General features: G+C 44.3%; 1 protein-coding gene across 1 annotated transcript in view; it reads right to left on the reverse strand.

The window, feature by feature from the left end:
- The window catches only part of ADAMTS18 (ADAM metallopeptidase with thrombospondin type 1 motif 18), a 153,091-nt gene extending 134,664 nt beyond the window's left edge, over positions 1 to 18,427 (reverse strand). Inside the window, exons 1-2 of the mRNA XM_059903515.1 lie at positions 18,151 to 18,427; positions 14,901 to 15,217 (exon numbers count right to left, since the gene is read on the reverse strand). Of these exons, the coding sequence (XP_059759498.1) occupies positions 14,901 to 15,217; positions 18,151 to 18,427 (594 nt within the window). The remainder of the gene's footprint in view (positions 1 to 14,900; positions 15,218 to 18,150) is intronic.
- Positions 18,428 to 27,196: the final 8,769 nt, after the last annotated feature.

A 27,196-nucleotide genomic window follows, 5' to 3' on the forward strand; every position in this document is an offset into this window, starting at 1 on the left:
TCTTCTTCAAGATAGTTGGAATAATCCTTCCACTCATTAGCCTATGAAATTACCCAGCCCATAAAAACTAACCAATCCATATTTCGGGGACTCTCGCCTTCTCAGATGGCTCACACTCTGTCTGTGGAGGGTGCTTCTCCCAGGGCCGCTCTCGCCTTTTGAGATGGACCTCATTCTGTCTATGGAATGTGGATCTCTCTAAATAAATCCACTTCTTACCTATGACTTTGTCTCACTGAATTCTTTCTGCAATGAGAGAAAGAACGGGAGCTTCATTAAGTCCTGAGACCAGGTGTGTGATCTCAACTGAAAGACAGTGGGTTCAAGTCCCAGTGTCGATTTTGGATGGGTTCAAGTACCAACCTTAGGTGTACGGTTTCACTTTGAAGGTTTTGTTTTTTTTGGTTTTTTTTAATCTCTGCTTTACAGTCAGGGAAACTAGATTCTCAGATAATTTGATAATGTCCCAAAGCTGGGTGAAGGATACATGGGAACTCTCTATATTATCTTTGCAACTGTTTGTGAGTCTAAAACTATTTCAAAATAAAATGTCTGGACTTCCCTGGTGGTGAAGCGGTTAAGAATCCACCTGCCAGGGCTTCCCTGGTGGCGCAGTGGTTGGGAGTCTGCCTGCCAATGCGGGGGACACGGGTTCGAGCCCTGGTCTGGGAGGATCCCACGTGCCGCGGAGCAACTGGGCCCGTGAGCCACAATTACTGAGCTTGCGCGTCTGGAGCCTGTGCTCCGCAACGAGAGGGGCCGCGATGGTGGGAGGCCCGCGCACCGCAATGAAGAGTGGCCCCCACTCGCTGCAACTAGAGAAAGCCCATGAGCAGCAACAAAGAGCCAACGCAGCCAAAAATAAATTAATTAAAAATAAATAAAATGTCTTTAAAAAGAATAATTTCACCAAGATCATGTAACTCCTAAGTGAAAGAGATGAACTTCTAAAATCCCATGCATTTTAACATACCATCCTGCCTTCTTAAATTACTGCACAAGGCATTTCTAAGGTGACAGCATCTCTAAAGCCCCTGAGGACATTTATCTAGAGCAGGGGTCCTCAAACTTGACTGCACATTAGAATCAACTGGGGAGTCTTTTAAAAACACAGATACCTGGGCCTCATCCTCAGCTATTCTGCTTTCATTGGCCTGGGGTAGGCTCTGGGCATCTACATTTTTTTCAAGCTCTATATGCTGAGACTCACTGATCTAGATATTATTTTATCATAAATGACAGTGCTAAATATATAATATTAAACAGAAATTAGCATTTGCTTTATGCACAAAAGGAATCTTTTAAAGGGACTGGAATTCATCTTACTTCAGTGCCTTTTACAGGAAAACAATGACTGTAAAACCCTGAGATAAGACTAAGCCTTAGGAAAATACATTAGCATATTTAAAGAGTGAGAACGCATTTCAGTAATATTTTCTTTCAGCCACATCTCTGTGCTGCCTACAACAGACCTCAACTCGACAATCAAGGTAGAAATAAAAATTGTGTTCATTATTTATCGACAGAGAAATTCACTTGGGGTAACTCTTCATTCGCCCCCTCGAAGTGACAAAGTAAAATATGAAAGGGAGTTGAGGAACTGTAAAGTCACAGAATGAACCCACAGACACTCAAACAGCACTCTGCTGTGGGAGAACTCAGTAAATAATGAGACAGATAATCTCCTTTGACTAGCTTATCTCAATCCCTTTCAAGTGCCGGTTCTAAAGAAGGGTGTGCACATAGCTGGCTTCTAGTAAATTAGTGATGTGCACTTTATAATTTATATTAGAAAGCATGCCCCCTTGACTTGTGGTGGTAATAAGGGCAGATAAGATATTTCAAAGCTCAGTGGCATGAATAAGCAATCAAAAGAACTCAGCTGAACATGAAATCCTTCCATACATCAAAGGCACCCCTTCAGGAGACGTGAGCGTGCAGTCCAGACAGGACACTCTCGCCAGACTTGTATTATGGTATTTGAGTGTACGGGGCCCTGAAACTGGATAGAAAAACCGTGGGAACGCGCTTCCATGGCAATAACTTGATCTAACTGAGGAGGAACTCCTGGGTTTGCGGACAGAGATGTGTAGGAAACCCAGGCAAATATTTTGGGTCATGAGAGCCTTCAATGTGCACTGTTAACATTAGGGCTGTTTATACTTGGACTTCAGGAATTAATCAGTACCATTTTCTCTTAAATTGTTTATTGTTGATGGTGGGAAACCGTGCAGTTTTACCAGCACACATGCTCCACTGGAGAGAAGTGGTTTTCTAAGCCACTGTCTTAGGCTCATGGAAAACAAAAAATGAAGTGAGTTCCCAGTAACTCTGCATGTTATACAACCAAGGTGATAGTGATATTGGGTGGATAATGTCAGTTATCAGCAAGTCAATCTCTGGCCACAGCTTATATCCCGTATGTGTTTGGCATCTCAGCTTTTCACAAAGTAGGTCTTTCTGTCTCTCTCTCTCATAAAATATAGAATTGCATGCAACTGAGAAGACCCGTATACAGGGAGATCAGCTCAATGCTTTGTGATGACCTAGAAAAGCAGAAACTAACACGACATTGTAAAGCAATTATACTCCAATAAAGATGTTAAAAAAACAACCCCCCCACCCCCGCCACACACACAAAGAAGACCCATATATATGCATGCTCTTTCAGCAACAGCAAAAGAAAACTGGAAGCAAATATATTAATCGGAAGGGAATGATTAAATATACAGCAGTTAAAAGAATAAGACAGATGCTTACATCGTGATAAGGAACTCCAAGATACACATTATTTTTAAGCACTTCTTCTCCACCAAAAAAAAAAATTGCTTCAGAAATAGTACTGGCTAACACAACTTATGTACATTTTAAGGGCACACACACAACAGAACGAATCAACTCTGGTTTCAAGAAGAGCTTCAAACTGATAGGTAACTGGAGCTCTTGGCTTGCCTTGCGTGATCGCAGACCTCCTTCTGTGCGTTAATTCACATGCCAATACAGAAACCAAAATACGATTTCGTCTCGTTTGGACACACAGATGGTTTGACTGTGCCCCTCTGAGGCTTACTGACAGGTGAGAGAGCAAATGCAGCCCAGAGCCCCACGCACTTGTTCTCACGCATGATATAGGTTACAAGTGCAGAGTTACTGCTCCATAAGTCACACGAGATACAAGGCACCCAGGGAAACGTTTGAATCATGTCTGGAATTCGGGTGGTCCTGCATGCAGAAGGGCAAGAAGGAAGAGCAAAAAGAGCTGAAAGACTGATAGAAAGAGGGCAGTGATGATGTCATTGGGTAGCTTGGGTCCAGCCTTGCTGAAAGCTAGTCACCTAGTACAAGCTGGGGGAGGGGAAGAAGGAAAGAGGAGGAAGGGGGGCAGGAGGAGAGGGAGGGGGGAGAGGGGAAAAGGGAGAGGGGGAGAGAGAGAGAGAGACAGAGACAGAGACAGAGAAGAAAGTTTATCCCAGAGACAAAAAATCTATTTTCTTATGCTTAACCAAGTTCAAGGTGGAGTTGTTCTAATACTTGCCACTGAGAAGTCCTATAATATAGAAACAAGGACCATCTGTACATTTGGATTCACATTAGCCACCCCTACCTGCCCCCCTTAGTACACACACTGCCTAAGGCTAGTCAGAGCGTCAATGACCACACTTGCAAGGTGTGATGCATTCCAAAAGCAAACGCAGTTCTCCAAAAGCATGTTCCACTAGTCTTCTGTCTCCCCGGAGAAGGTTCTTTGCGGACATCTTTAGGACAACGATTCACAGTCTCCAGTGCCCCCGGGACCATCTGTGAAGCTCTTCTTTCCTTTATTCAAGTGGACACACAGGCTCTACCTAGTACCTACTGAATGTTCAGAGGCGGAGCCTAAACATATGTAGTTTTTTCCCCTCCAAAGTGCCCAAGTCTTTTTCAAGCGCATAGGAAAAAAAATTGCTACTTTAGACCTTGAATAGTGATATGCCGACTGGTAGTTAAATATCATTAAGGCCTCCATCTGTGTCTTAGCTGAATCTTCCTCTCCATGGCTCCAGTTTTAATAATTCGATACATGCTCAATCAGTATAAACTGTTATTAATATCTAGACTAAAACTTTCCTGCCTGTGGGTGGTAAGGTGGATTGGCATTAGCCAATTCTGCTACAATAATACCAATTACTACTTGATATATTATCACACTATCAATGTAATTACTATGGGCCAGGCACTGTTTTTTAGCATTGTACACGGACCATTTTTGTTTCAATTAAGCATCCGTAAACCTGAGGGAGGAACTACCATTATCCTCATCTGGCCAGTGAAGAAATTAAGCCCAGAGAGGGTAAATAATTTGACCTGGGTCACACAGTAAAGGCCACAGCTGGGGTTTCAGAGTCTGAGCTCAAAGCCATTACACTGCCTGGCTTTATCTCATGTGCCTTGATCCTCATCTTTATCGATTTCTTTGCTCCTTCCTCTTTGATTCTTTATCTTCCTCTCATTTTATGTCTTCCTAGTTGATCAAGCAGTGGTTACCTTCCCCCACAAACCCCCCAGGACTCTCACCAGGATGACTGCCAACATCCAAGGGCTCATTTCCTGTTCTGACGAGCTTGAAAAGGCTCCAGGGCAGGAGCTTCAATTACCGTTTCCTTCCTAGACCCTCTCAGAGACCAAAGTCAAGAATAATCAAGGAACTGTCATATGACACAGCAATTCCACTCCTGGGTCTATATCTGAAAGCAACAACAGTAATGCAAAAAGATACATGCACCCCCAGGGCTCACAGCAGCATGATTTACAATTGCCAAGATATGGAAGCAACCTAAATGTACATCAACAGATGAATGGATAAAGAAGATGTGTGTGTGTGTGTGTGTGTGTGTATCTACACACACACACACTGGAATACTACTGAAAAAGAATGAAATTGTGCCATTAGCAGCAACATGGATGGACTTGGAGGGTATTATGCTAAGTGAAGTAAGTCAGACAGAGAAGGACAAATACTGTATGGTAGTACTTACAAAGGGAGCCTAAAAACTACAACAAACTAGTGAATATAATGAAAAGAAGTAAACTCTCACAGATATAGAGAACTAGTGGTTACCAGTGGGGAGAGAAAAGGAGGAGGGGCAATATAAGGGTAGGAGAGTAAGAGGTCCAAACTATTACATATAAAATAAGCTACAAGGATACATTGTACAACATGGGGAATATAGCCAATATTTTATAATAATTATAAATGGAGTATGACCCTTAAAAATCGTGAATCACTATATTGAACATCTGTAACTTTATAATATTGTATACCAACTATAACTCAATAAAAAAACAAACAACAACGAAAAGAATAATCGAGGATAGAGTTCATTCATAGATGGTCACAATCCTGAGAGAGGGAGTTACCATTGCCCATTTCTCATCTCTTTACAGATGAGAAAACTGAGAGCAGAGCCCAAGACTCTCAATTCTGGCCCTTGGGGAGACGGATGCTTCAGTGGCCATCCTCTAACAGGCAGAGAGCATGGGGAGGAGGAATCAGCCTTTCACCCTCCCATGAGAGCAACCCTCAAATCAGCCTGGGGGTCCCACTCTCTGGCAAGAAACTTGGTGTTTTTTTGTTTGTTTGTTTTTTGTTCAATGAAACCTAGATATGCTTTATTAGGATGAAAGAACTTTACATTTGTTTTAAATATCAAAATAACACAAATAACTAGTTCAATATACAACACCCTTCCTAGTCTTCACAGAGAACTGAATTTTTCTATAGAGACATTGGTACTCAGGAAACACGACACAGTCAAAATATCTATAAAACTCACAAGATACTTTACACACAGTTGCCAAAATGATGAATCCTGATATTTTAGATTTTTCTTTGCAATTGTTTTTAAAAGAGTCTTTAATGATTAAAAACAAAACTTAGGATTGGAGACTGAAAGCTAAGTTCAAAGGCATTTCCACTTTAGTGTACATCATAAATCCCGTAATTAGAACACCTTGGCAATTTAAAAAAAAAAAAGACTGGCTGGCATTTTGCTAAAAGTGTTGTTATGAGCAAATAATCATCTTCACACATCACGTCTGAAAGGAGCACACAGGAAAGAGGCAAAAAAAAAAAAATCTTTTTACCCTTGATGAAACAAGGCATAACCTAAGAAAACATCTCTGATTTGGGTCAGCCTGTGTCCAAAAACTTGTAAATAGAACCCAGTCTAATCCTTAACTTCACGTGATCCTCTCAAGTGACCAAAAAGTTCCAAGGGGGTGTGTGTCACGCAGCAAACCTCTGCTGGTTAACGAGGCCCCACAAAGCAGAAGAGCCTGCTTTCTTTCTGCCTGTGTGGACTAAGGTCATTTAACTTCAGCCCTTTTATGAATGGAAATCTTTCTAAAGACTACCGGGCAGCCGGCGACCAGCAACAGGCAACTCAATGGCTGAGCTTTCTGAGTCATAAAGTACTTCTGAAAAAAAGGAGATCAAAGTGTTCCCCTACCGCCTATTGAAACCAACTGCTTCCAAAGCTCCTTTCAGGGACCTAGGCTCTCCGGAGAATGGGTCCCTGCCGTCATAGTCCAAAAAGGCCACCACTAAGAAAGAGACAATGGGGACATTAGGGCAGCCAGCCATGGAAGAGAAACACCACTTACGGTTTAATTGTTGCGGACAAAGCAAAAGGAAAGGAAGGACAACCAAGTGACAAAATTGAACAGTGCATCGGCAGTCAAGGCTGGAGGGATTTCGTGGTGCATATTCCTCTCTGAGCCCCTGATGTGATGCTGAGGCTGGATCCTAATCAGAGGCTGGACAGAAGATGCCAAAGGAACAGCACAGCTCTCTACCACTCCCGCCAGCTGGGCCCCCCGCTGAGGTGATTAATCAGAGCTAAAGTACCCACGTATCACAGATCTGGGCAGAAATGCTATACGGGTGGCATTTTTGCATGCCTCTTGCCTTGATCTTCACATTGGAGCTGAGTGTCCAGAATTTAAGCAAGAGGTGCATTTTTCCAACTGGAAGACATACGCGGTAACTGGATTCATCTGGTACCAATAAAGTATAAATAATCTCAGACCTAAGAATTGTTCTTTCATGGCGAACCATGGAACCCTGGGCAAGTTGTGGATGGAAGCATGGCTTAAAAGGGGGGAATGGGGAAGTAGTCAAATTAGTATCAAAATTCCACCTCTTGGAGCTTCACAATGCACATTAGCACATTAAAAGGTGAGAAATGTATTAGAGCAAAGACATTTGCTTAATAAAAGTTTCCCGAATTTTATTGGAATATATAGCCATGATACCACTTGTAGGGTCATAAAACACTTTTATGGCTGGAATACCTCTTAGTTAGAAATCAATACATAATATTATAGTACCTCTTTTGGGAATTAGTGCTTTGGTGATTTTCTGGTCACTACCAGACTAGGAAGAGAGGTTCCTTGAAAAAAAGTTTCCACAGTCAAATAAGTTAGGGAAACTTTTTAAACAGAGTTAAGCAAATGTCTTTAACACAGAACATTTCTGAGTTGTTAACATCCTAATCTAAAACCATACTCCATGAACCCTTTGTTCCAGGGCTCTGCTGAATCACAGCCTGGTTCAAAATAAAATAGCATTTCTGGGTCTTATATCACCACTCCATTTCTTCCTTAGAATGAAATCCAGTGAAGCAGAAAACAGCATCCACCTTGCCTGCAGCTTTTTCCACCCTGTGCTCTGAACAGTGCCTGACATAACAGAAGCCCATCAATAGTTGAATGACAGAGTCATTCAATGTATCTTTCCGGTCAGTTCTCCAAATATGACATTTCTACTAAGTTGCAGAAATGGGCTCAGTCTGTCAAACCAACAGCAATTAAGAAAAAAACTTGCCTATATGTCCAATGTCTTAATCCAATGGTTCTCTAATGTTAGTATGTATTAGAATCACTTGGAAAATTAAAAATACATACTCCTGGGCCCAGCCTCCCTGACCTTCTGTTGTATGTAAAGACATTGACATTTTCAACACCTCAAGTTAAGCTAATCCAGCTGACCACACTCTGAAAATTACCGTCTTCCTGAAAAAGGAATGCCGAGGTAGAAAAATTGGGGGGCAAAAGGGACTTTGAGATCTCCTAGTCTGTAGGAAGAAAGACACAGGTTTGTCCTAGCATCCCAGAAAACGAAATTAAGAAATACAGGTGAGGGCTTCCCTGGTGGCGCAGTGGTTGAGAGTCTGCCTGCTAATGCAGGGGACGCGGATTCGGGCCCTGGTCTGGGAGGATCCCACATGCCGCGGAGCAACTGGGCCCGTGAGCCACAACTACTGAGCCTGCACGTCTGGAGCCTGTGCTCCGCAACAAGAGAGGCCACGATATTGAGAGGCCCGTGCACCACGATGAAGAGCGGCCCCCACTTGCTGCAACTAGAGAAAGCCCTAGCACAGAAACGAAGACCCAACATAGCAATCAATCAATCAATACAAATAAAAATCTAAAAAAAAAAAAAAAGAAATACAGGTGAAAGTCATAAGAAGGCAGCTTGTATGTAGTTCAACATCAAGATGAAGGGTCTCCTGACAATGGCATAGGCTTCCTGGATGTAATGATCATTTCATCAACATGGTGGTCAAGGAGAAGCTGGGTATGGTCAAAAGAACGTGCATGGCAGAGAGTGATTAGATTGGGCTCATCTGCAACCCTGAGATTCTGGGACAAAGTTCTGCAAACCTAGATAACCTTCTCAGGGTGTAAGGCAGACAGGCATAAGGGGCAGAGGTGAGCTGGAGAGAGCTTGTTCCTGTTGAAAGGCATTCAAAATTTTAAAAACTTAAAAGCTTTTGCACAGCAAAGGAAACCATAAACAAGATGAGAAGACAACCCTCAGAATGGGAGAAAATATTTGCAAACAAAGCAACTGACAAAGGATTAATCTCCAAAATATACAAGCAGCTCATGAAGCTCAATATCAAAAAAACAAACAACCCAATCCAAAAATGGGCAGATCTAAACAACATTTCTCCAAAGAAGACATACAGATGGCCAACAAACACATGAAAAGATGCTCAACATCACCAATCATCAGAGAAATGCACATCAAAACTACCATGAGGTGTCACCTCACACTGGTCAGAATGGCCATCATCAAAAAATCTACAAACAATAAATGCTGGAGAGGGTGTGGAGAAAAGGGAACACTCTTGCACTGTTGGTGGGAATGTAAATTGATACAGCCACTATGGAAAACAGTATGGAGGTTCCTTAAAAAACTAAAAATAGAACTACCATACGACCCAGCAATCCCACTACTGGGCATATACCCAGAGGAAACCATAATTCAAAAAGACACACGCAAAAAAAAAAAAAAAAAAAAAAAAGACACATGCAACCCCAATGTCCATAGCGGCACTATTTACAATAGCCAGGGTATGGAGGCAACCTAAATGTCCATCAACAGAGGAATGGATAAACAAGATATGGTGCATATATACAATGGAGTATTACTCAGCCATAAAAAGGAACGAAATTGGGTCATGTGTAGAGACATGGATGGATCTAGAGACTGTCATACAGAGTGAAGTAAGTCAGAAAGAGAAAAACAAATGTTGTATACTAATACATATATGTGGAATCTACAAAAATCTTATAGATGACCTTATTTGCCAAGCAGAAATAGAGACACAGACGTAGAGAACAAACGTACAGATACCAAGGGGGAAAGGGGAGGGGTGGGAGGAATTGGGAGACTGGGATTGACACATATACACTATTGATACTACGTATAAAACAGACAACTGATGGGAACATACTGTATAGCACAGGGAACTCTACTTAATGCACTGTGGTGTACTAAATTGGAGGGAAATCCAAAAGGGACGGGATATATGTATATGTACAGCTGATTCATTTTGTTGTGAAGTAGAAGCTAACATAACATTGTAAAGCAACTATATTCCAGTAAAAATTTTAAAAAACACCCCCTCCAGACATAAGGGTAGGCAGGATTCACTCATGGAAGCTTGCAACTCCTGTTTGATGGATTATTCCAAGTAAATAACTGCCTACTTAACTCCTGAATAAAATGAGACCCATCGTGTGGGGGGGTACATTTTAAGAGACTATTTTGAGTATAGTTTAATTCTGAATTATTAAATTCCCTGCCGGAGAAATCCTAACTGGAATATGTATGTATGCAAATATATTTCACTATTAGAACCCCTCCACCCTTTCTCACTCGCTCTTGGGGTTTCCCTAGCAGTCAAGGTAATGGTTAGCTTTCCTGTCAGTACTCTATTATCTAAAGGGGACTTATCACTTTTTTAATACACACTGATGCACACTAGGAAACTGCTAGAACCTTGAAAGTCACTCTGATGCCAGTTGCCAGCCCCCCTCTTGGTGAAACACCAATGTAGACACTTCAGGTAGAAGACGATTCATCTTAGTCTCCTTCACCTCATGTCAGTTTCTGTATTCGTGGAAGAAGAGTCATTTACCTCTTCTGGCTTGTGAACTTTGATGAGCGTGTAAGAGACCTGTCCATCCACCAAGCATGTTAGAGACCTGCCCATCTCCTGAACCCTTGAATCATCCACTATTCTGAATGCATTACAGCACTTGCTAATTCACTTTAGGAACCCCCTGTTTGACCAAAGAAGGTGAGCAGTGTTCATCGGTTCTGGGTAGCTAGAAGGAAAATTTCTTCCTCCTGGAGTGATTATTTCCCTCCATCCCCATCTCTCAATGGGCCTAGAGAAGTGATTCCTCAATGTGGAGCCTCAAGTGATTTCCCAGGGTTCACTACTGCTATTCAATAGCGTTTCATATGCAGGTCAATGCATTGCTAGAGATGCAAAGCCATGATATCAAAGATGCTAAGTTGGCAAAGGTGTTTTTGCTCAGAATTCTTGTTTCTATTCACAAAGAAAGGAAAAAGCACCACAATTTGGGCTGAAAACATTTACAGGAGTCCTCCACTTTCACAAGTTTGCTTTATGTCACTTTGCTTTTACGAAAGACCCAATTAGCACATGTTTTTTGCTAACCAAAAGAAATACGAAGAGGATTTTCATTTTTATGAAAAAAAAAAACAAAAACCCAAAGCAAAATAGCGATCAGTGTGGTGTTTGTTTGTTGGTTTTGCACCTAACCCTTATACACGCAGCGCTCACCCTAAGCAGGGAGAGTGGCACTGCCCAGCTCCTTCCCCAGGAACTGCACTCAGAATCTCTGCATCAAGCCACTGTAGCTCTGGACTATGTCTGGGAGCACTTGTGCTTTATGTCAATTTATTTTGTGCATTCATTGCCAAGATGTGTCCTAAGGTAATTGCTTCTTTGCTTTTGTCATTTTGGCTTACAAAAGATTTCATAGGAACACTCTACTTTCAGATAATGGGGAAAACCTGTATAATACTTCTTGTCCATATAAGATATCACAAAAGAGGGTATACAAGTGGCCAGTAGGCATAAGAAAGGATACTCAACTTCATTAACCATCAGAACAATGCAAACTAAACCCATTGTGTGATATGGCTTCACATCCATCAATGGAAGTGGCAAAAATGGAAAAGACAGACCATGGCAAGTGTTGATGAGAATGTGGAGCAACTGGAACTCTTATACACTGCTGATGGCCGTGTAGATTAGTGCAACCACTCTGAAAAGCTGTTTGGCAGAATCTAGGAAAATAGCGGTAAGTGCAGTTCCTGGGGAAGGAGCTGGGTGGTGCCACTCTCACCTGCTTAGGGTGAGTGCCGCCTGTATAAGGGCTAGCTGCAAAACCAACAAACGAACACTGACTGCACTGACCGCTATTTTGCTTTGGGGAGAACATATATATTAACCTATGACCCAGCAACTTCAGTCTTTGGTATGTTTCCAACGGAATGTGTCCATAAGCTCACCAAAAGGCATAGATGAGAATGTTTAGCATTACTCCTCCTAACAGCCCCAAACTGGAAACAGTTTAAATGCCACCAACAATTAGATGGAAACAATGTAGAATATTCATACAGAGGAATTATTGTATGACCCTCTCTTAGGTAAAAAAATTTTAAATAGGCGAACTTAAGCTATGTTACAAATTAGGATAGTGGTTACTTCTGGGGGACACTGAGTGGAAGGGGATGTGGGTAGGGGTCTTCTGGGACACTGGTAACGTCCCGTTTGATCTGGCTGTTGGTTACAGTGGTGTGAACTCTGTAAAAATGCATTAGGCTGTACTCCACGATTTTTGCATTTTCTGTATATACATTTTTGCACTTTTCTGTATATACATTATACTTCAATAGAAGTTACAGACATTAATACAGAGCAGTGTCTCAGCTTCTCATTTGTGGTTTTGTCCTCCTCCTTGTTTTATTTTTCTTATTGTTTGATTGAGGACGGCTGTATGTGTCTGTATTTTGCTGTTGTGCGGCAGGGACTTGGGGAGGTGGGTAATGCAAGGGGGATAAGCTTGATCCTCTCCCTACCCCATACCCCATGGGCCCAAACAATTGGATAATTGGAGTCAGATGCCTAGAGATGGCCGTGGTCTTAGAAATAATTTCACAGGGTCCAGGAGAGGAAACTGAGGCCTACAGAACTAAAGTTAATTAAGTATATGTGGCTGGCTTGTTGAAAAGTAGGAACAGATTGTGAGTTTCATGATTTCAGTTTATAACAGCCTTATAAAAAAGAATGAAATAATGCCATTTGCAGCAACATGGATGGACCTAGAGATGATCATACTAAGTGAAGTCAGTCAGACAGAGAAAGACAAATAGCATATGATCTTGCTTATATGTGGAATCTAAAAAAAATGATACAAATGAACTTATTTACAAAAAAGAAACAGACTCAACAGACTTGGAAAACAAACTTATGGTTACCAAAGTGGAAAGGTGGGGGGGAGGGATAAATTAGGAGTTTGGGATTAACATATACACATTACTATATATAAAATAGATAATCAACAAGGACCTACTGTACAGCACAGGGAACTCTACTCAATATTCAGTAATAACCTATATGGGAAAAGAATCTGAAAAAGAATGCATATATGTATATGTATAACTCAGTCACTTTGCTGTACATCTGAAACTAACACAACATTGTAAATCAACTACAGTCCAATATAAAATAAAAACTGAATTAAAAAGATAAAAACAAACAAAAATCAGATTGGTATGCAAAGAAAAAAAGTTATATCAGCCTTATACACGGGCAGATGTGGTTGCCAATGACTTCTTTCACCTTCATCCCAAAGATGGAACTTTTTAACTTGCCTCATTCTATGTGCTAAGTGGTCGTTCCCTGTTCAAAAGTGAATCTCTTTCTTAGGAGAAACAACCCAACATCTATGAATATGGGATAACTGGTCAGATTTCCTATCACTCACAGAAAGTGGAATCTTGAGTGCATTAACCATGGGGAGACTAAGTTCCTTCCAAGAGCTGCTGTAGCACTTCCCATGTAGGAAGTCACTTTATCCCCACGGTGCTGTAAACACTCTTGTTATTCCCATTGTAGAGATAGAGACACTAAGACACAGAGAGATTCATAACTTGCCCAAGGTCCTACTAGTAAGGGCTGGTATGAAAAATGAACTTGGACAGACTACTCTTAACCCCTGGGTTATCTGGAATGGGATAGTTTAAGGCACTGTGATGGCCGGCCTAACCTCCTTCTGAAGACATAAGGATACTGGAATCGACAGAAAAGAGGGAAAATAGGAGGACGCTCCCAAATGAGCAGGAGACTTACGACAACCAAACAACAAAAACAAGATATAGTCACGTGCATGTGGGCTGCCTAGCTATGTGTAACCATGTTAGAATATATAGGTCATTAGTAAGCCATATTGTTCATTTAAACAGATCCAGCTTAGCCGGGAATTGTTAAATCTTTGCTTCGCTCTATAGTTTAAAGACCGTACCAAAAAATATCATAACTCTGGTTGTGATAAAAGATTTTAGCTACATGTCAAGTCACAATATGAAAACAAAAAAGTTAAAGAATAAAGTTTCAGCTAGTCAAGAACATGGGAGTCTTCAGTCACCAGCGCCTAAGCCCCTCCCCCTCTTGCTCGGACATGATGTATCATGTACATTACTAACTACATCCTCAGCTGGGCTTTCTCACATTTTCCTTCTTCTAGCCACGCCAGAGCATGACCATGGTGTGTCTCAACACACACACAAACTCTTCTGTCAGTTACAGACACTTCTCAATTGCAACACGAGATGAAATCAACCCAGATCACCGTTTATTGCCTCACAGATGACTGAATCCTGAGACAAGCATCATTTATACCAATATTCTTGATCTCGAGCCCAACAGTTGAGGATTACACAAGAGGAAATAACGCTTGTCCCAAATGTTTTTTTAAGTGTCCTGCCTTCCTGGATGCCACACTTAATCCCACCAGCCCCTGAACACACCACATCACACTCAAAAAGGACGTCTCACGTGAGTAGGACAACATGAACAGATCAGTTGAAAGAAAACAAGAGGCCTCCCTTCCACAGGGAAGGTTGGGCTTCCCAGGGCAGTGAATGCACTTTTGCATTAAATACAGTTTTCCCTGTTTCAAAGCACTGTAGAGGCACGCAGCTTGTTAGATTTATATAAAGCCTGGTCTCTCAAGACTTTCCAAAGCGAATGGCATCCATCAAATTAATTTCCTTGGGGGATCGTCTCAAACATGGAAAATGAAGAGGCCCAGACCATTAAACATCAAAAGAACGTTCTAAATGGTAATTAAAGTTCTTTTAGATAGATTTTCTTTTTCTGGGAGATTAGATTAATTCAATTGAGAATATTATACGTATCAAAGCTGACAGTGTGAATGTGTGGAGCTGGCTGCAAGAGCACTTAGGATTGCAGACATCTGTTCATTCCAGTCACACAAAACACAGGAAAGAGGGAGTAGGGGGTGCTTACCAAACCGGCACATGTAGACACAGCGACGGAGGACGAGCTGTCGTTTCTGATAAATCCCTGATAGAAACATTTTGGCACCACGGGTTCCCGAGTCTCTGAAGCACCATCTTCCCCAAGTACCTGGACAATAAAGTGACTGCTCAAGATCGCCGAGGGCTTAAGCTCTAAGTGCAGTTCCTGTCCAAATGCTGAAAATCGGTAATGCAGGGAGCTGCTGGCACTCTGCGCCGACCGCTTTCTCCTGCCGTTGTGCAAAATGTCGTGTGAAACATATGACCCGCCCGAGTCCACTTCTACCGGCGTGACAAAGACGTAATCTGCAATGGGAAAGGTTTTGCTGTCAGCACCCAGAGCCCACAGTGCCCGAGGGTCCCTTTCCAACGGGCTGGCGAAGAGCAACGCACAGCTGAAAGATACTCGTTCTATTGCCATGCACCTAGACTACATGTAATTCAGAGCACCTCATGACAAGGAGAATTCTGTGATCTTGACAATAAGCTCTGCCACAGCAATCCCTACAGAGACTAAAAGTCAAGCACCATCTTGTTGAATGTCAAGAATGTTTCTGGAAAATGCCACAACTCTCATGGTCTGCAGACAGAGATGGACTTTTTATATATTAGTCATAGAGTCATCCATACATAAAAATTGATTTGGGGGAGACAGTATTAATAACTATAAAAACCACAAAGCCAAGAAAGGAACACTTTTTTCCAAGATGATACCTTTGTGTTTAAACTACATTGGGAGCATTGGGGTGGGGGGAGGGGACAGAGTTTAAATTTCAAATGTAACTCACAGCACTGAGTAACTTGAGATGAAGTCTCAGGTAATTAACAAGTAACTGTAGTTTTATGTTTCCAATATTAATTATATGTGATAATAAGACTCCAGCACTTGTATCGCTCAGCGTTTTACAAACGAGCTTTCCCTGGGACAATTCCATTTAATTGTAAGCATAAAATAGAGTGGATACATAAAAATGCCTCGAAATTGTCAGAACTTCCCACTACAGTCTGTTGCTGAAAATTGCTCAGACATGTTGGTGGGGGCGTGTCAGCTCAGGGGACACCTGGAAAGACGTGTTTAAAAATACCTTCACCGTTGCTCCCTAGAGCAGCGCTAATTACTGCTTGTCCCAGAGAAGAGAAGTTAAACAATTTGCTGCTTGAAAAAAAACGAGGCCAGCAAACTGTTTCCTATCACACGACATTGAAACTGAAAAGTATCATCCCACAAGATGATTTGGAATATGCCCTCTGCGCATTAAAAAACGCTCTGTATTTCCACTTTCTAGGCACAGAATGGGAAACTAATTTGGACCGTGTTTAGAAAGATTCTGAATAACTAAGAGGCATGTTTGAGTCACTTGGGTCCTTGGTTACTGGAGGAAGAAAAGCAAGAGGAATTTCCCTTTTCCCAAAATAGTCAACAACCAAAAAAAAAAAAAAAGAAAAGAAAGAAAAAAAAACAAGAGAAAAGAAAGAAAAAAGCTAAGGAATGAACAGAAGCCCTGTAGCTAGCAGGGATCAACGAGTGATATTCTAATTGGTCCTACATTTGAAAAAAAAAATCCCAATATGACAATAATTTTCAACTACGTTCTGTGTATGCACCATCTGTGACTCATATTGCTTGAGAAATTCATTCTTACAATGTTCTTGCCGTCCTCCTCATTTTCTTTTTCACTCCTTTAACTAGAAATACTATCTAACTGACAAGCATATTAAAAAGCAATTAAAAAAATGTTTTTCTCTTAACCTTAAAAAAATTGAGCAGGATATACATGATTTCTCTTCTCTCAAAAATTGCTACTATGCTGCTTTCCTGGTATGTGGCTTTTGATTAAACACAGCTTTTTCTTAGGGACAAATCACCTTCTCCCTCCCCCATACTAAAACCTAATTGTGAAAACCATCCCTGACATGCGCTCTAGACAGTCTCTATAAGCTGATTCTTACCTCCTTGTCCAAAGCCATCTGAAACTCTGCCTGCTCTTAGCTGGGAAAACACGCAGAAGCCTCATCCAGCCAGCGGTCTGCAGAATCAGCCTGCAAAGCCCCCCACCCAGTCACCTGCTACTAGTTTGTTTCCAAGGGGAGAATGAACAAGCAGGCTGATGGTAATATTCAGTCCTTGATGGGAAGAGGGGCAGTCAGAGCCCCTGTAGTGAGTGATCTGATTAATCGGCTCAGGGGCTACCTAAAGATGAGGTCCTTACAGGTGGTAGCTGGAATGGAGGGGACCTCCAGCCATTTGGCCCTGATGAAACAATGAGGGGTTGTTTTAGAGACTGCAGCCAGCTTTTCTGGTTGGACAAAAGGTGAATTTCTCAAGGGCAAATTCCTGGCTCTCCCCTGTCCCCTCACTCACCCACTCCCTGGCGGCACAGCCTTTCTCCATGACTCTGCCATCCCCCCTCTCCCCAGTATGATCCCTGGTCCCCTGAGAGGAGGAGATAACCCTAAAAAATGATAGAACCCCAGCTAGACATCAAGGTCTTGCTATAGAAACCTTGGATCAGGAATCAGCTGTTCTCCAGTAGCTGATGGGAACAATGGAAACAAGGATTTTCCTTCCAGGTGTCAGGGAGAAGTTAATAAATGACAGAAGTAAAGAGCGTTCTGGAAGTTTGAAGCTAGGGAACTTCAAAGGAGATAAAGCAAATCCCCCCCACCCCACCCCCACCCCCGCCAGAGGCTACCTGCTTTCCTCTCTCTAAAAGTGATCTTTGGGAATCAATGATACGAGGGAAGAGAAAAGGGAGAAAGAAGGAAGGAAAGGGAGAAAGGGGACAGGATTGAAGTGGGGGGAGGGAAGATGGGGGAGAGGAAAGATGGGGGAGAGGAAAGATGAGGGAAGAAGGGGGCATGTCCTTTCCCGGAAGAGGAAGGAGACGAGGAAGGTGCCCTTTGATATCAGCTACCTGGTCAATGTCCACTCACTTTCTAATTTCTCACCGCAGCACGGATTTTTTTTTTTTTTTTAAACCAGCCGTCTGTGAACGAGGGAAAGTATTGTTTTCTCATTTATGTGACTTGCAGCTTGAGGCACTGATTCTTCCGATAAGTTCGGAGTCCGGGCCACATCCCCCTCTCCAAACAGGAACCGTTTCCAGGACGCGCGCACACCTGCCACGTGGGGGGAGGGGTGACCTCTTCTGCCCTTTCTCTCTTTGGGGGGAAGGAAGGGACAAAGTGCCTGGAGAGGCCCTGCTGCGGGTGGGGGGGCGGGGGGAGCGAATACGAACCGTGGTTTAATCCGCTGCCGCCGCCGCCGCCTCGGCTGTCACTGGCTAAGGCTGCGGCGACCGACGCACAGCAAAGGCAGCAGAGCTGGAGCGCCTGCAAGAGAAAAGGTGACACCGTGCGTGAGGGGCGCGGCGGGGCTGGGGTCCCCGGCCACCCGCCATCGGCGCCTCCCCGCCGGGCACCTGCCTTGGCCACGCGCCCCCGTCCCGCCGGCCCCCACGGCGGGCCCGAGCGGGCGGCGGGGAGGGCGCACGCGAGCAGGAGGGCGCACTCCATGGTCAGGTGCGGGCGCGGCGGCTGCGGGCGGCGCACATTCTCCCCGCCGCCCCGGAGCGCGGCGCTCCAGGTGCGGCGCCAGGTGGGAGCCGCCGCCGCTCACATCGCGGGCCGGGCGCGCCGGGCCTCCCCGGCTCCGGCCGCCCGCGCGCCCTCCCTCCCGCCGGCGCCGGTCTGCACAGCGCCGCCTGCGGCTCCCGGAGGCGGGACGGGGGAGCCCCGGGCCAGGGCTGGCGCGCGCCTCCGAGCGCAGACGGCCGGGGGACTCTGTTCGCGCCCGCCCTCCCGTCCGTGCGTCTGTCTGTGTCGGGGTGAGCGTCTGAGGCTCCCGGGGCCAGCAGAGCCAGCTGGCTCCCCCAGCGCGCCGGAGCCGAGCGCCCGCCTCTCCACCGCACGGTGATTGGCGACCAGCGGCTCCCGGGCCCGTCCGAGCCCCCGGGCTGGTGCAAGGGCGTGGGATTCCCCGCTCCCACTCCGAGGGAGGGGGCGCACGGGGAGGGGAGGCTGGGGGAGAGGAAGGGGGAGGGAGGGAGCGACCGCCGAGGGAGGGAGGAGAGAGCCCTGGGCCAGGCTGGGAAAACGTCACTGAAGCGCACGGAGCGATGAGCCGAGCAGGGGGGCAGCTCAGGTGAGCGGCGCGACTCCTCTCGCTGCCGGTGCAGACTTCTGTTTCACGAGTCTCCTGGCGAGACAGCCCAGATATTTAGCGTTCTCAATACCTCCAAAGGGCCAGCTGCCCTCCTCTGCTTTATCTCGCTCACCTCGGACCCTCTCCTTGCAAAGGTGGGCCTTATTAACCCCTTGATAAGGTGGAGGAAACTGGGCTTGGCTGGGCTCAAGAGTACCTCGCTACCCAAAGAGTAATCCCGGTAACTCGCAAATCTCAGGCGGCCTGGAGGGCTGGAAGCAAGAGCCTTGCCACCGGCTGCAGCGTGTGAAAACCCAGGCTGGCCGGCGGTGGCCTCACCTCTTCAAGTGACCGCGTTTCCAACTCCTCAAGATTGAATCCTGGCCCCAGACCCCGCAACCCGCAGAAATGAGCCGTAACATACACCGCTGCCACCACCATGAATGCGCACCCCCTCTGCTGTGTGCCTGCTCATTTACACACATTTATTTGATCTTTTGATCCCCACTGTTTGCAGTGATGAACAAAATATATTCTCCTCACGGGCTAACGGAAAAGACCCTCAAGGGATAACTCGACAATACCAGAACCAAAATGATCACAAATACTATACAGGAAAAGAATGGGGTCCTAAATTAGAATAACAGCAGAATCTAATTTAATTGGAGGGGGTCTAAGAGTGGGTGTGCAACTGTAAGATGTCTGTTAGGAGCTGACATTTCAAAGAGGACCAAAGAGAGTGGGTCAGTTTTATAAAGAAGGAAAGGAGTGAGGTCTTGCATGTCAGGAGACAGAGCACAGTGTGAGTGAAAGTCTTGAAGTAGGAAACGTACCTGCCATGATGGAAGGCCTACAGGCCAGAGGGAGAGACAGAAATAGCAGATGGCCAGGTCAACAGGACCTTGTAGGCTGTGGGTGAAGCATGTAAGAAACTTAGATTTAAGGGGTGTGAGTGTGTGTGTCTGTGTGTGTGTGTGTGTGTGTGTGTGTGTGTGTGTGTGTGTGTGTTCAGAGTCTGTTTCACTGGATGCATCAGTGAAGATCTAAAGCTGGGGCTAGAAAAGCAGAGAAGGTGGTACAGCTTCTGTTTGTAAAGGCCTCACAGTGAGAAAACCCAGGTTAAACAAATCACGTGGGTTTCACGATGTAATCTGTTTAAGCTCTTGTGGCCTCCATTTTATAATCTGTAAAACAGGAGTAAACACAATATAGCAAAAGGATATCCCAAGGATTAAGTGAATGTTCTTCTGAGCCCTTTATAAGTGGGCTTTAAAAATAAGAACAGATGATATCCGGAATTTCTTTTACTTATCCACCTTATGTCACACTTGAATGTACATCAAAATCACCCATGATGCTGGCTTAAAATACAGATGCCTGGGCCACCAGCCATGGACATTCTGATTCAGTAGATTTGGTGCTGGGCCCAAATATGCATTTGTAGCAAGCAGCTGTGGGTGATTCTGACACAGGTAACTTCAGTGCTTTATGCTTCTAAAGGAAGCTGGAGGGGTACATGGTGTGCCCACACTTGGCCCAATGAAACCATGTCCCTGATCTGCATCTCTCCAGTGAGACACCTTTGCATGAAGTCATCCACACCCCTTTGGTCGTGCTCTTTTGCGACCAGGAGTAGAGGTTCCTCACCATGGTCAGGGCTTGAGTCTCAGAGAACACTTCTTACCTGTGCTTCTCACCCTCTGCACCATTGACCTTGGGGGATGGATAATTCTCTGTGGTGGGAGCTGTCCTGTGCATTGTAGGATGTTGAGCAGCGTCCCTGGTCTCTACCCACTACATGCCAGTAGCACCCTCACAATTGTGATAAAATGTTGTGATGTTACTAGATGTCCCTGGGAAACAAAATCACCCCTAGTGAGAACCTGGATGAATAGTGTGGACTCCAGTCCTACTCTGTGGCATTTTTCTCCATTGATCTGGAGCCTCATAGCTTCTCATTCAATTGGACAAGTATTTGTTGAGTGCCCACCGCTGAGGGACTGGAGGCCTCCTCTTGAACTTCATCTAAGTGTCCCATCCCCCACTGATTTTACAGCTCTTCTCCCATACCCTCGGAAACATTTGCGCCCAGGAGATCCCGGCCCTCCATGGTTTGGTACAGAAATCAAGACCCCCGTCTCATATACTCCTATGTGAGCAAAACTTCCCATTCCATTCACTTGCAGATGACTGGGTCCAATTTATTCTGTAGGGCTGATACACAAACACTGCAAGCCCCACCTTCTGGGATGATTTTCCACGAACTAGCCCTGCAATATGTATAAATTGCCTCTAGATGGTGACAGAGAGTCGGGAGCACATGGTCCTTTCAGTTGTGAATTGCAAAGGAGCACCAGCTTCTAAATTACTTGGAAATCTAAATTTGAGCTGATTTTAAAAACTATAAATCTAAGACACTGTAAAGAATATCTAAAGTTCATAGTAATCTGTCTTAGTCCATTTGAGATGCTATAACAGAATACCACAGCCTAGGTGGATTAGAAACAACAGAAATATATTTCTTACAGTTCTGGAGGCTGAGAAGTTCAAGATCAAGGCACCAGCAGATTCGCTTGATGTCTGGTGAGATCCTGCTTCTTGGTTCACAGATGGCCTTTTTGCTGTGTCCTCACAAGGTGGCAGGGGCAAGGAATCTCTCCTATAAGGGCACTAATCCCTTTCGTGAGGCCTCGGCCCTCATGACCCAATCACCTCCCGAAGCCCTCCCTTTTAAATGCCATCACATTGCAGATTAGGTTTCAATATATGAGTTTGGGAGAGGGACACAAACACTGCATGAACAAATGGGGAAAAGAAAAAAATAATCCCTGTCATGGTGTATTCTGTCATACTTAGCCCAGAGCCTGGCACAGAGAAGACATTCAGTAACTATTTGTAGGAAGGAAGGAAGGAAGGAAAGAGAGAGAGAGAAAGAGAGGAAGGAAGGGAGGAAGGAAGGGAGACAGGGAGGGAATGGTGGGGAAATGGAGAGATCACAGAGTTTCACTCTTTTCCATCCTTTAAAATCAGTGGTACAGTTCTAGGTATTGGTTTCTCATCTTTTTACACTGACATAAGTTTAACCTCTTTTTCAAGATAATATGCTTTAAGTCACGTACCCCCTCCTGGTCAGAGCAAGAAATAAATAGTGATCCCTGTTACTGATTCACTTTTTCCTTGATCTGTGCTCCATGAGGATGCAAGGGTCTCTTCCACAGAAAGAAAGAAACATTTAGCCCCTCTCCCATCACAGCTGACTTTCAGAGAGGGATGGTGGCCCTCCTCTGGCATTTTAAACCTGCACTGAATGGTCCGTCAGGTTCTATTTAACAGGTTCCTGACGGTTTCCTGTAGAAGACATTTTCACGTCCAAAGAGAAAGATGTCCAAAGCTAAGTATCCGAACCTAGAACAGGGTAACCTAGAAACAGTAAACAGGATTTATTTCAACACAGTAGCCAAAAAGAAAAATAAAGAGACGGAAATGGATTTCCATCCTTGAGCCCTGAGAGGCAAGGGCTGCCTTCTGGCCAATGTCTCAGAAAACAAGGTGCAGTTACAACAGCGTCCTCAAAAACAGTGGGGAGGGGGAAAGGGAGGAAGACAGAGCAGCATCTTCTTTAGAGATAACCATCCAGAAAGATAAAGTGCTTCCTTCACCATGCAAAATAAAGAGTGAAATTCAAGCAAATGACATGCATAGACTGGTTTTCCTTAGTGACAGGAGATCATCCGCAAACACAATTTAGGAACTACCAACTGTTCTCTCAGCTCAAATTATATTTAGTCTTTCATGCCACTTTCCTGGGACACTGGCATCAATTTCTTCTCTTTGCAACCTGCGCTTGTCTGACTGTCTCTATGTTGAGACCTTCTTTATTCATCTCAGCTTCCCTTGCTCTGTCTACATGTGCTGCTTCCCGGCTCTATTTTCAGTCTTTTCCCAAGCCCTACAATTAAAAGTAGCTTGTCTGTTCCAGACTGGAGAGGCAACATTACAACTAGCCTCCCTATTCCCACAGACGAACTCAAGGCCAAGTTCTGCACTCCCTGTGCAGCAAAGAATGGAGCATATACTTTGCCAAAGCTCTGGAAAATCTCAGACTGCCCGAGAAAGGGAAATGACTCTTGTCTACATGAAGTATTCTCTCCTTCTCAACCACCAGATCTCATCACGCGCAGGCTTAGACATCTGCCCTGATGACTCCCAAACTCACATCTTTAACACCAGCCCATCTGCCCGAAACCCAGGAAAGCCAAGATTGGGAACAACTACTGCTAATCAAAATCACCTGGGCAGTTGTTAGAACTGACATTTCTGGGCATCCCTATGAATATTCCAATTAAGTGGGTCTGGGATGAGGCCCAGACATCTGTCTTTGAACCAACACCTGGGTGTTTCTGATGTGACTAAATATATTACAAACCCATAATTGTGGCCCACTGTACTTACACCTCCATGTGAATGCCAGCACTGCTTCCTAGCCAATAGGGTTTAAAGCTTCTGAGATGCCTTTGACTCTTTTTTTATTCATGGAGAAAGCAAAGTATAATAGAAAGAATAAAGGACGGGCTTGGGATTGGCTCCTTGATACAGTTATGAGCAGGAAGAATTTGTTATTTGATTAGATCTTTGAATTTTTGGAGAGAGTGATTTGCCTTCTAAACATTTCCATCTCCATTCTTCTGGTTTAATCCATGATTTAGACCTGCCCAAACATAATAACACTCTCTTTTGGGCAAAAAATGTTTGGCCAAAGCGGGGTTGTGGGGGTGGGGGGGGGCGTGGTGGTGGTCTGGACTCAAGTGTGACTTGTTAGAACCATTTACTGGTGCTGATCTACACAATTTGGGAGAATAAACCCATGTTTCAGCTGAGGTTGTCACGATATGTGATTAAAGCCTGGATATTTCAGCAGCCATCCTCTCGAGCTGCAAAAATGAAATCCATCGAGGAGGAAGGAAAGAGGAAAATATGCACGCTCCAGTTTGAGACCATGATTCTTGTACCTGCTCCTTTAATCCTTGAAATCACTGCCATTTAAGCCAAGAAACCTCTTTCCAATTCCTTTGCCTTTTAAGTTGGTTTGTATTGGGTTTCAAAGTAGGCCTTGTATTTTTGCTATGTGACCTTGAATGCAGTCTTTACGTGTTCATCTGTCACACAGGGTGAACGATCCTTATTTCACATCTTTTTTTTTCATGAGGGTTGAATAAAACAGAAAATGTCTGATGCAGAACCCCAATCCACTGGTGCTTGTTAAATGATAGCTCCTCTCCCCTTTTTGGGAACTTCTTTGAACCTTATTCCTGTAGCCACTCTACTTCCTTCAGCTGTGAACTGTTGCTTAGAGACGGATGTCATCTGAATATTCTTTCAACTAAACTCCAGGCTGGATTCTGGTATCTTCCACTAGATTTAAGGGCTGCAGCTCCTAGACACAGTGCCTGGGTGTGCATTCAAAAATGGTGCACCCGTAAGTTTGTTTTCGAAGTCTGTGAGCTTGTCTCTGGTTTGTAAATAAGTTCATTTGTATCATCTTTTTAGATTCCACATATAGTATGATATGATATCATATGATATTTATCTTTCTCTGTGTATGTATAACTGAGTCACTTTGCTGTACACCTGAAACTAACACAACATTGTAAATCAACTGTACCCCAATATAAAATAAAAATTAAATGAAAAAAAATGGTGTGCCCTTCTGAGCCAGCATTCGAAGGAAAGTAGCCAAAATTTGGAAGCTGTGCAAATTAGGACAAGAGTGCCCCTCTGGGCTAATGACTCCTTTGCGGGCAGGATTTAGAAGCCTAGGACCTATTGGATTTCATTTCAACTCAAGCCCAGGCAGGACACAGCCATCCACAGTGCCCAGCTTGGGTTGCAATCTTTTCTTAAGCCTTTCCTTATCTTGGCTTGGGGAAGTGAATGGGAGCAGAGATTCATCCCACCCGCTGCTGAGTACTGCATTACAATTTCTAAGTGACCAATTTCATCATTTCCCCCCATGCACTCAGCATCCTTCCCATGTGTTCCCACTCTCTCGGAGTGCTCTTTCAAAAGGCTGGACCATGTAGGTGAAGGTAAATGCATTGGTCATTTACCTTTCACTTCTTCTGCCCTCAGTCTCCTGAAACTGTCCCCACCAAGGCCAGACTCCAAAGGGTAATTTCATAATCATGAGATGAGAAAAGCTATTTTAAAATACAGAGAAATAAAATCAACTATACTTCAAAAAAAATAAATTAAAAAATACAGAGAGATCAAAATGTGTAGACCCTGCTCCTGTCACTCAGAGAGAACCATTAAAAATGTTTGAGAGAGAGAGAAACTGAGCCCTTGGCAGTGTATCGTCTTTAAACTGTTGTAGGATTTGAAATTCACGGTCACTGCTTCCTTTTCAAACACCTCTCACCTGCTCAGATTCCAGGTCATTACCTTGTCCTGTTTTTTCCTTTCTTGTTTAATTTTTACTTATCAAAAAACTTCCCACCCTTTTTATGTCCCTTAAAGGTTGGCACCCACAGACTTCCATTCCCTCCCCTTGTCTTTTCTCATAAGATCACCTCTTCCGTTCCTGGACATTCACATCCCATCTGATGTGCCGGTGTCTCCCAGATCTCTTTTTCCAGCTCAAATCTCTGTTCCAAGCTCTAGACACGTATTTCTAGCCACTTACAGGGCAATTTGACTGGCTGCATCAGAGGCACCTAAACTCAACAAGGCACCAAGCGTGAACCATCAGCTACTATCTGTCTGCTGCCATCTGCCCAGAGCCCCAAGCTGGGAAGTTTGGGCGTCTCCCCTGAATTTGGGAGGCAAAGCCGGGAGGGGGAGATTTATTTTTTTCCACTGATCAACTTCTTTTATTTATTTTTTATTATTTTTTATACAGTTTTAAAGGTTACACTCCATTTACAGTTATTACAAAATACTGGCTATATCCCCGTGTTGTACAATACATCCTTGCAGCCCGTCTTACACCCAATAGTTTATACACCCCACTCCCCGACCCTATAGTGCCCCAGCCCCGCTGGAAGTCACTAGTTTGTTCTCTGTATCTGTGAGTGTGGTTTTTGTGTGTGTTTTAGTTTTTTTCTTTGAATTTTATTTATTTTTTATACAGCAGGTTCTTATTAGTTACCCATTTTATACGTATTAGTGTATATATGTCAATCCCAATCCCCCAATTCATCCCACCCCGCCCCACTGCTTTCCCCCCGTGGTTTGGTTTTGTTGTTGTTATATTCACTAGCTTGTTGTATTTTTCGGATGGGGAGGGGGAGATATTGGTCATCAAACCTCAGGATGCCTCAGGATCAGTCCCTCATCCTCACCGTGACTGCTTTAATTCAGGCCCTCAGCGCCTGTCACCCCTGAGGTTGAAGACAAGGGGCATCTCATCTAGGGCAGACTCCCCTGATCACCGTGGCTGGGTTGGGCTGAGGTTGGCTGGGTTAAGTCCACCTCCCTGTGTTCCTACAAACTACCATTCCCTCACCCTCTGATAGGTCAGTGAGACAAGCACAGTGGAGGCCAGACCCCACCCCAACTGTCACGGCCTGCGTGGAGCAGAGACGATGCCATCGACATCTTTGTTTCCAGTACCAGGAACAGGGCTCACTCGCGGTGATACTGTGTTGAATGGAAACCTCATTGCCCGGAAGGAAAACAATCCAGGCTGCTGAGACAGCCCTCCTTGGCCAGTCCCAGCCAGGAAACCTCATTACTCCCACCTCCTGTGAGGAATAGAATCCACCACCCAACTGGCTCCACACCTGCCTGTGAACCAGCTCCAGCTGTTTTTATTGGTTTTCACTCCCTCCCTTATTCCCCAGCTTGGCTTCATTTTGTATCCCGTCCCTCGCCCTCCAGTACCCAGTGGTCTTTCTTTTTTCCCCTTCCCTTCCTAACCAAACTGTTCATTCTCGTTGCTGTTCAAGTAAACCTAAGGGCCTTGAGGCTCACCCTGATCATTTTAGCCATAGGACTCCCTCCCCAACTCTGCAGATGGCCTCAACCTAGGTGCACACTGGCCAAATCCCAACCCCAGAGATCCTGAATTAGGGGGTCTGAATGCCCATCAGGAGTATTTCTAAAGCCCCCTGGCTCCAGGTGAATGTAAAATGCAGCTAGTC

Source organism: Balaenoptera ricei, chromosome 19, assembly GCF_028023285.1.
Source record: "Balaenoptera ricei isolate mBalRic1 chromosome 19, mBalRic1.hap2, whole genome shotgun sequence".
NCBI lineage: Eukaryota > Metazoa > Chordata > Mammalia > Artiodactyla > Balaenopteridae > Balaenoptera > Balaenoptera ricei.